The sequence below is a fragment of the Lygodium microphyllum genome, chromosome 17, assembly GCF_053477565.2.
Source record: "Lygodium microphyllum isolate KBCC chromosome 17, Lygodium_microphyllum_v1.1.10, whole genome shotgun sequence".
Lineage (NCBI taxonomy): Eukaryota > Viridiplantae > Streptophyta > Polypodiopsida > Schizaeales > Lygodiaceae > Lygodium > Lygodium microphyllum.
The window spans coordinates 58,560,554-58,571,008 of record NC_141151.1 but is presented as its reverse complement, the minus strand read 5'-3'; the positions used below and the strand labels follow the sequence as shown (position 1 = coordinate 58,571,008).

Genomic DNA, 10,455 nt, shown 5'->3' with positions numbered 1-10,455 from the left:
CAGCGTGTATCTCATATTGTTCCCTAATTTCCTGTATGTTTTGCATTAAGTTGACATTTTGTTCCATCATGCCATTGCCATCTTCCTCCTCTTCCAACCTCACATTGAGGTCCACACTCACATTCCTTGTTGGAAGTGTGAATGTATGTAGGTATAATTATAACTTATTGCTTAAAATATAAAAAATATATTAAAATTTATCGATTTTTTAATGTCATGTATGTGTGTGTGTGTGTGTGTGTGTACCATAGCCAAACAAACCCTTGGCTGTTGTCATTGGTTTGATGCCATGAGTGTCTGATGTGATTTTTATGAACCCTTTGTATAAGCGCCTGGAGAGCTGCATCAGCAAGAAAGACCTCTCGGCAGGCAGACAAGTGCATGCACTCATTCAGAACCTTCGATTGGAGTCAAACGCCTTTCTCGGTTGCCACCTGATTCGTCTCTTTGATGCCTGCGGAAGCCTCTCCGAAGCCAAGCAAGTGTTCAGCAAAATCATTGAACCTACTGCGTTTGCCTGGAGTGCTATCATCTCAGCACACGTGAAGCTTGGCAGAAGCCAGGAGGCCTTATTCCTGTACCACAGATTGCTATGGTCAGCTGTGAAGCCAGACAAACATGTCTTTGTTGCTGTCCTCAAAGCTTGTTCCAGCGCTCTTGCGTTCATACAGGGCCGGCTTATTCATTCTGACATTGTCGAATGTGGCATGGAATTTGATGTCTGTGTCGGTGCCATTCTCATCAACATGTATGCAAAATGTGAAGACCTTCAAGATGCGCGTCTTGTGTTCGATAAACTGCCACACAGGGACACTGTTGCTTGGAATTCTATGATTGCAGGCTATGGACATTGTGGTCAGGGTCTCATGGCACTTGGACTCTTCAAGGAAATGCAGCAAGAGTGCCTTGAGCCTAATTGTGCCACTTTTGTTAGCCTTATGAAAGCATCCAATTCTGTAGCATTGCCTGCTGAAGCTGCAATGATTCATATCAGCATCACGGAAAATGGCTTCAAATCTGAGTCACAGGTATGTAACACTCTTATTGACATGTATGTCAAATGTGGATGCCTTGGGATTGCACGGAGAGCCTTTGAGGAGGCCTGTCATCATGATTTAGTGACATATAATGTGATGATCGCTGGCTATGTTCAGCATGGCCATGTGCAGGAAGCAGTCTTACTATTTGACCAAATGGAGCGAGAAGGTACCCATCCTGACCATATGACATGGAATACAATGATTGCAGGCTATATTAAGGATGGATATTTTAAAGAGGCACTACAACTTAAATGTAGAATGAAAGAGAAAGGCTTAGAACCAAATATTGTGACTTGGAATTCGTTGATAGCAGGACTTGCTTCTCATGGGCATAGTTGGGATGCTTTTGAGCTCTTTCAGCAAATTCATGAAACAACCCTAGAACCAACTGAAGTTACATTCATTGGTATTCTGAAAGCTTGTTCCTGTACAGCAGCCTTAAATCAGGGTAATCAAATCTATTCCTATTTAATTGAGTCGAATTACGACTTGGATACATATATTGCAAGTGCTCTTATTGATATGTATTCCAATTGTGGAAGCATGGAACATGCATCTGCTGTTTTCGACAGGTTGCCATCACGAAATGTGGTGACTTGGAGTGCAATGGTCTCTGGATATGCACAGCATGGTAATCACAATCTGGTTTTTCTGTGTCTTGGATACATGCAACTAGAAGGAGTGAAACCAAATGAAGTGACATTTATAAGTATTTTTTCTGCCTGTAGTCATGCAGGACTTGTTGATGAAGGCTATCATATTTTTCTGCTAATGCAAAAATTTTATGACATCAGACCGACACTTGAACATCTCAATTGCATGATTGATCTCCTTGGTGCTGGTGGTTGCTTATGTGAGGCAGAGCATCTGCTGTTGACCATCCCATTCCAGTCTAATATTTTGGGATGGACATGCTTGCTGAACCATTGTAAAAGACACAGGAATGTAGCAATTGGGAGGCAATGCTTCAATCAAGCAGTGGCAATTGATAGTTCCCATGCTTCGTTTTACTTAATCATGTCGGCTATCTATTCTGATGCTGGTATGTGGCAAGCGGCAGAACAGACCATACTATTGAAGAGATGTGCTTTGGCTCAAAAGACACCAGGCAAAGCACTCATTGAGATAAACAGCAAGGTTCGTGATTTTACTGTGGGAGAGCAATGCCTCCAAACAAGTGAGCAAGTATTTGCAAAACTGAAGGTTTTGGAGTTCCAAATGAAAGGGTTAGGCTTTGTCCCTTGTTTAAGTTAATCATGCTCATTGTTGGAGATCACTCTAAGGCAGAATGGCTTCAGTTTCCTCACTCTTCCCAATTTATCTGAGTCCGATCTTGAGAAATGTTGGCTGAGATAGATTGTGCTTGGGCTGACGGAGATCGAGGTCATCAAGTCGGAGACACGCAGATATTTCCTCTGCCCCCGTGTATATTTTTGCACTCTTATACAGCATACTACACTGCAGATTTTCTGCGTTTACACTGTCTCCTTTTCTCTCTCTCTCTTCTCTCTGTGTTCACTCTCTCTCAGCCTTTTTCCTACGCTTCCGCATCGCTGCACTCTGACATGGTATCAGAGCGGTGAAGATGGACTGACTGAGGGCTGAACCTATCTGAAGAGGAGATTTCAGTGCGACACAAGGCTGCGTTTCCAGGATTTGAGGGCGAGCGGGAGGGCTGCGCATCGGATCAAGGCTGAAGCGAGCGTGGGCGTGCGGGAAAGGAGTCCAATCGGTGAATTTGCTGCAGGTTATTGCTGTTCAAAGGGGAGGAAGGCTGCGTTTGAGGCCTTTCATTGCAGGTTTTACCTTTTCATCACCTCCGGCAGGTGAAGAAGGTTTGGGCAGCGGGGAGAAACCAGCCCTAGAAGGCTGCGTTTACATAGTCAGAGGGGGCTGATATTGTGTTTGTGCAGGTATTGCAGGTTAACATGTCTACAGAGACTGATTTGGAGTTCCAGGCGATAATGGACAGGAAGGTGCCTGTCCTACCGGCTCTTCCATTGGATCAAAAGCTTGATGGTGACAATTACCGCATCTGGCGGGTGATGATGATGGTCATTTTGGAGTCATGATTTTGCAGAATTGGTGATGGAGGAGATTAACAGGCCCTTGGTGAGGGATGAGTCCAAACTCTCTTCCAATGCTTGTGCGGAGTTGACCAAGGCCTTGTCTCATTGGGACAAACTGAATGATCGGATTCGATCTTTTCTGTTTTTGTCTTGCACCACAGTTGTGATAGCTCATATCGAGCACTTAACGGTGGTTCGAGTGATCTCGACCAGATGTACAACCGGATGACACTGATGAAGAGGGTTTCTTTGGAGGTGCAGATGCGGATCTTGTCCATGAATAAGTTTTTTTCGCTTTGGGAATACATCAACAAGCTTCGGTAGATTCAGATGTAGGTTCAAAATGTGGGAAAGTCTATTTCCTCCGAAGACATGGTGATCACTTTACTGTCCCAGTTGCCACTACGATTTGGTACCTTTTATTCCACTCTTATTGCATCAGGGCGGGAGTCGACTCTTTGGTGGGAAGAGTTGGTTTCTATGGTCTTGGACCAAGAGGAACAATTGAAGTGACAAAATGCTTCCAAATCGGAGGCTTTGGTTGGTCAAGCCTCTCAGAAAAAGGGGAAGGACCAAAAGAAGAAGAAGGACAACAAATCCAAGAAGGACAAGGAGAAGGAATCGACTTGTCATATTTGTGGTAAGATCAGTCATTGGAAGAAGGATTGCCCCGACAAAGACAAGGACACCAAGAAGAAGGATATGAAGGATTCTGGAGTAGTGGTTGCACCCTCATCAGCTGCTTTTCTATACTTAGCAGTCACTGAGGACTCTACATCGACGACTTCTAATGTTGCGATGGCAGCTTCCCAGACTCGTGAGTGAATCGTGGACAGTGGTGCCTCACGGCACATGACTCCTTCCGATGGTATTGCCCATTTGCGACCTTCGCGTGGGCAGATTTTCATTGGAGACAGCTCTTTTGTGTCTATTGCTGCGCGGGGTGAGATGTAGCTTATTCCAGATGGATATGGTGGTACCCATATTTCCAAGGTGTTGCATGTGTCAGGCTTGGGATATCATTTGCTTTCGGTCCATAAGATTTTTGCTCTTGGTCTCTTGGTGGAGTTTGACAGTGATACTGTTTGAGTCCATCGTGGATCGATGAAGGTTCTCTCTGTAGGGTATAAAGAGGATGACATCTACAAGTTGAAGTCTTCCACAGCTCTTATCTCTTCTTTTCTTACCTCTCAAACATAGTCCGAGCTTTGGCATGCTCGGTTTGGCCACTTGAACTATGAGTACCTTTAGAAGGCGTCGTAATGATCGTTTGTTCGAGGTTTATCGGATATAGTGGTGAGCCATCAGCCATGTGAAAGATGGCTTCGGGTAAGACAGAAAAAACGATGAAACCTCTAAGCACGAGTGATTCTTCTCCTCCCAATCACGCCTAGATAAGTGCTGGCACCTCTCATCTGTATTCCTCTGCCAGCCGTCCACTTTTCTTGAGTCCTACTATTCTTGGACTCTCTTACTCTCTAGGCTTCCCTTAACCCCGTTCAGGCGCCCAAGAGCCCGGACGGTCATTCTCGTGCATGTTCCCCTAGATTTACCTTAATGTCACATTAAATGTCACTTTAATGTCACATTCCATATTTATGACCTTAACGTGACATTAAATATCACTTTTAATGTCACATTAATGTCACATTTCCTTCCCCTTAAGAATCGGTTTCGTCCTCGAAAACGATACTTGGAAGGTCTAACTGTAAATCAAGAAACCTTTTCTTTAAAGTATTTACTCGCTCCCATGTTGAGCTTTCTTCTGAACAATCTTTCCACTTAACCAAACATTCCTGATAAATAGTATTCCTTGTTCGTCGATTACGAACATTTAATATTTTTTCTAGTTCATGTGGATTAGATTGGTCATTGAATAGCTCCTTAATATCATCATTTAAGATTAGATTATTCAAATCACCCAGCTTCTTCCTTAATTTACTTACATGAAAAACTGGATGTATTTTACTACCAGCAGGTAGTTGGAGTTTGTAAGCCAATTCTCCCACCCTTTTAAGTATTATGAAAGGATCACAATACCTTGGTGAATGCTTTGGACATTGTCCCTTTTTTATAGTTTTAGTTTGTTCAGGCACCTTAAGATAGACCAATTCTCCTTCTTCAAAGGAGATGTCTCTTCGGTGAGGATCTACATATGCTCTAGCTCGATTTTGAGCTTTTTTAATATTTTCTTGAGCAAATTTTAACATACTATTCATATCCTCCAAAAAGTCTTTAGCTGCCTGAACCTTTTCCTTATGCAGTCCTACTGCAAAAGGAGCTTTGGGTTGAAACCCGTACATTAACATAAATGGACTATATCCAGTGGAAGAGTGCTTGGCACTGTTACATGCAAACTCTACTATCGGTAAATACTCTTCTCAATTAGTTTGCCTTTTACTTACATATGCCCTAAGCATATCTTCAAGAATTTGGTTAACCCTTTTAGTTTGCCCATCTGTTTGCGGATGATCCGCCGTACTCATGCTAAGTTTAGTATCCAATTTCCTAAATATCGCATGCAAAAAATTGCTATCAAATTTTCTATCCCAATCAGAAACTATATTTGCCGGAAGGCTATACAATCGGTATATGTTCTCTACGAACAATCTAGCCAATTCTGGTGTTTTAACATCAGTTGAAGTTGAAATGAACCTAGTCATTTTGGTTAACCTATCTACAATTACCCACACAGAGTCGTGCCCCCTCTGTGTTCTAGGTAAAGCAACAATAAAGTCCATCGAGATACTCTTCCATTTTCCCGAAGGAATTTCTAGTGGATGGAGAAGTCCTCCCATTTTAATCTTTCAGCTTTATTAACCTGGCATTTATTACATTTGACCACATAGTCAATGACGTCCTTATTCATTCCATGCCAATAGAACTGCCTTTTAATAAGACTATAAGCCTTATTAACTCTTGGATGTCCCGCACTAGGGGTATCATGACACTCAAAGAGTATCTGGCGCCTTATTTCTGTATCTTTCGAGACACATACCCTACCCTTGTAGAGTAAATAACCATTATCAATGGTAAAATTCTTCCACTTGAATCTAGTTTGAGCAACCCCTGATGCTTCATTTCCTTGTTGAACATCCTCAAATATTCCTTCCTCAGTAGAAGCACTTTCATTTGGATCCCCATTTTTTATTGCTTCCCATATGTTGGAATATGACGGATCAACCTGGCATTTTCCTTTTAAAGATTCAAGCAAATTGGAAGTGAACTGAGTAAAACTCAATTCATTAATGATGGGCATTCTGCTAAGTGCATCAGCTATTATATTATACTTTCCTTTTCTATATCTTATCTTATAGTCGAACTCTTGGAGGAGTTCGGCCCATCTGGCTTTACGCCCGTGTAAATCCGGTTGATCATTAAGCCACTTAATGCTTTCATGATCCGATAAAATCAAAAGTTTGGCACCATATAAATAGTGCCTCCATTTCTTCATTGCATGTACTATTGCATACAGCTCCCTCTCATAAACAGAATAATTCTGTTTTGCACGATCTAATTTCTTGCTTTCAAAAGCAACTGGTCGATCTTCTTGTAATAAGACCGTGCCTATTGCCTTATTACTGGCATCAGCTTCAACCACAAATGGTTTATTGGGATCCACTATTAATAATACTGGAGCTGTAGCAATAGCTACCTTAAGTTTTTGAAAACTTTCATTTTGGTTTGTTCCCCAATTAAAACTTTTCCCTTTCCCTTTAAGTTGGTCTGTCATTGGAACAACTATTTTGGCATAATCTCGAATGAATCTACGATAAAATCCAGATAAACCTAGGAAGATCTGCAGCTGTTCCAGATTCCTTGGAGGTGGCCATTCAATAATTGCCCTTACTTTTTTTGGATCCATGTTGATTCCCTCTTTCGAGATAATATGTCCCAAATATTTGACCTCTTGTGCAAAGAATTCACATTTAGTTTTCTTCGCATAAAGGGAATGTGTTCTTAATAGTTGGAATACTAATTGTAAGTGTTCCAAATGTTCTTCTCTTGATTTACTAAAGATCAAGATATCATCCAAGAAGACTACTACAAAATATCCTAGATAGGGCCATAAATCACTATTCATCAGCTTCATAAAGGTAGCTGGTGCATTAGTGAGGCCAAAAGGCATCGCCAAAAAATCATAATGCCCGTATCTAGTACGAAATGCCGTCTTGGGAACATCTTGTGCCTTAATTCTTACTTGGTGATAGCCTGATCTTAAATCTATCTTTGTGAAGAATTTTGCCCCTTGTAATTGATCAAAAAGATCTTCCATTCTGGGCATAGGAAATTTATTCTTCACCGTTATTTTATTAAGTGCTCTATAGTCAACACAAAGTCGCATAGAACCATCTTTTTTCTTTACCAATAAAATTGGGGAAGCCCAAGGTGAATTACTGGGTTGAATAAACCCTTTATCCAGGTAATCCTTAATTTATTTTTCAACTTCTTAATGCTGTGTTTCACTTAACCTATACGGTGGTTTAGAAATAGGGTGTGTATCCTTATTTATATCAATTGGGTGATTTATATCACCCCTATTTGGTGGAAGGCCACTTGGTAAGGAAACACATCTTTAAAATCATCTAACAAACTACTTAATTCATTATTAACATTCAACTCACAAACATAAGAAAATTGTTGCTTTATATTACATAAAGTAAAAGTGTTCTGTACAGGAAGAGACCATAACATATATACCTCACAAACTTCCTTCTTTATCAGCTTCTGAACTTCAGTAGAACACAGCAAATGATTATCAGATACTTCATGTTCACCTTGAATGACAAAAGTCTTACCATCCCTTTCAAATTCTAGTGTATTATGATGGTAACTACGTTTTAAAGATGGTTCCAATCCCCATAGCCACTCCCTTCCTAGAGCAATATCAGCTCTTTCCATGTTCATTATTTGGAAATCAAGTTTATCTTTATATCCTTGAATTTCAATTTCCAAATTGGATACCATTGTATCCTATATTTTATTATCTTGGCCTTGCATCATACGAACAACATATTGATGCCCACTCTTTTGTTGGGGAAGTTTCAATTTTTTTACAAATGCATAATTTATAAAATTATGTGTGGCAAAGTCATCAATCATGACTCTAACCCTCTTTCCAGCTATCAATCCATGTACTCTAAGTAAATCATGTGGCCCAAAAGTAGGCTGCCACATAGAAGTTGACATACAACACTTATGTTGTACATCCATGTGCAAGGCCTCTAAAGATTTGTACCTTTCATGCCCCTTTAATTCAAAGGTCTGCAGTACATGGATTTGTTTTTCTTTTCCCTTGCCCTTGTCCTTATCCTTTCCTTTGTTGTCCCCCTTTTTCTTTTGAGGGCAATTCCAAGCAGCATGGTTAGGGGATAGGCAATTGAAACACAACTTTTCTTTTTTGGCCTTATTAAAGTCATCAGGACTTAACTTTGGCCTCATATATGGTTTCTTTTCAAAAGGTTGTTTTTTACCCTTAAAAAATGGCATTTTCCTTTTAAATTTGCCCATAAATTTTGAGGTTTCCAATTCCTTAGACTTGGGCTCTATATCAGTGAGACTAGTGAGTGTACCTGGACGCATACTATCTTCATGAATTAATGCAAATTTAATTGCCTCTTCCAGCGTCTTAGGTAAACTCCGTTTTACTTCCTTTTTACAGGCTTTATCTAGTCCCCTAATGAATCCTCTTGTTTTTTGGAATTCATCTATTCCTTCCAATTTGAGGATTATCTCACGATATTCCTCCAGATATGTCAGCAGGGGTTGTCCCTTTTGTCTGACATAATCCCAATCTTCCCAATTTCTTTCCATTTCATTTTCAGGAAGAAATTCTTTCAAAAAGACAGATTCAAATTGAGCCCAAGTTTCAGGTATTTTATTCGCCTGCATCCCCCAGAATGAACTATCTCCATCCCCAAAAAATAAGACAACAAACGAAGGTCTGTCATCTCAAAAGTAGCACTAAGCTTTGCCTTGATGTTTGCTAGGGTAGCAGAATCTGAGCCTGTGATGAGTAAGTTGTTAACATATAGTAGGATATAGCTAACCCCCTCTGTAGTAGATCGAGCATATAAGTTTGGATCATAAGGGGTAGAAAGAGTCCGTAAGAACTCATCCATCCGATAGAACCAAGATCGCTTGGTGGAAAATTGTTTGGGAACAAACTGAAGAGTAGAAATAGAGAGAATGACCATCCATGGAAGCAGTTTTAAAATATGCTTAGTAAATGAAGAAAACCTTTTATTTTAAAAAGAAACACGATCGTAGATAGCTAATGTGTCCCACATACAAACCCCTAATTTAGGTGTCCCAAAATTTGTAAATATGCATGCAGGCCATCACTCTCCCTCAATCTCATTTTTGTAAGTTTTAAGAGCCATAACTTTGCTGCCCACATCCCTTTCGTGGAGGGCATCGCGGTGAGAGCTTCCACAAGCCACTTAAAACCATCTAGTGCATGATTCCAGTCTTCTGTATGTGCATGCTATTATTGCCATGCTTGTGGAGTTGTCGCCTACTACAGTTGGGTGTTGTTGCCCTATTGTTGGATGTTGTCGCTACCTATTGTTTGCTGTTGCCAAGGTTTTTTCTCCTTTGAATGTTACATTTATAGTTTTTGGGTGCCGCTTGGCATTCTCTCACCTCTGACATTTGTGTTTGTATCTAACAAGTATTGCCTAGTTTTTCTCTCTCCTCATATACTTGCGTTTTTAGTCTTTCTCTCTCTTGTACTACTGTCTATATTAGATCCAATCTTCCTTGGTTGCATTTGTTAGTGTTCGTCGATACTCGGAGGCTGCCTTTGCTGCGATTTGGGATCCGTTCGAAGTACGACACTCTACATCTCATAACCTCTGTCTTGATCCTAGAGATACCAAAGTTTGAGATTCAATATTCACTACATAGTATATTTGGTGTTTAAGCACTTTATACTCATTATTCATTCACTTTATTATTTATTGTGTTCATTGTCTCTTTGAGTTACCCTAATCATAACTCTAGTTGTGTTTTGAATTTATCAGTTTGTGCTTTGTCGTACGATTGGTTTCATGGTTTTTGCATTTAGAAAATTTCTTCATACCTTCAATTAAAGTATCCAGATTGGTAAAATGGTACATAAACACCATGTCAGAGCTCCAAATATCCTTGTCTAAGTTAGTTTGAGACTCACAAGTAGGAGATGATGAGACATGATTGCTAACATCTCCTCTCAAATCTTAGATGTGGTGGAAAGGCAAAGACAATGAAACAGATCTGAGGGTTGTAGTGTTGTCATAGTTGATGAAGTCCATTGATAGTGAATGCTAGCAAGGAGTAAGACATCCTCTTTAGATGAAACCCTA

The 10,455-nt window shown here is 40.3% G+C and overlaps 2 protein-coding genes across 12 annotated transcripts; both read left to right on the top strand.

Annotated features, from left to right (window-relative positions):
* The first annotated feature begins 259 nt into the window (after positions 1 to 259).
* On the top strand, positions 260 to 1,972 carry LOC148021927 (pentatricopeptide repeat-containing protein At1g11290, chloroplastic-like). 11 transcript variants are annotated; one of them, XM_087697474.1, is made up of 4 exons: positions 260 to 1,028; positions 1,155 to 1,206; positions 1,354 to 1,671; positions 1,769 to 1,905. In XM_087697474.1, the coding sequence occupies exons 1-4, from the start codon at positions 312 to 314 to the stop codon at positions 1,810 to 1,812; spliced, it is 1,131 nt and encodes a 376-aa protein (XP_087553600.1). In that variant the 5' UTR covers positions 260 to 311; the 3' UTR covers positions 1,813 to 1,905. The 11 variants fall into 11 exon arrangements, with proteins under 11 accessions (XP_087553600.1, XP_087553599.1, XP_087553597.1 ...); XM_087697473.1 differs by having other exon boundaries at positions 1,351 to 1,671; XM_087697471.1 differs by having other exon boundaries at positions 260 to 1,488; positions 1,613 to 1,671; positions 1,835 to 1,972.
* Positions 1,678 to 4,631, top strand: LOC148021926 (pentatricopeptide repeat-containing protein At1g08070, chloroplastic-like). The gene has a single exon (XM_087697475.1). The coding sequence runs from the start codon at positions 1,707 to 1,709 to the stop codon at positions 2,292 to 2,294; it is 588 nt and encodes a 195-aa protein (XP_087553601.1). The 5' UTR covers positions 1,678 to 1,706; the 3' UTR covers positions 2,295 to 4,631.
* Positions 4,632 to 10,455: the final 5,824 nt, after the last annotated feature.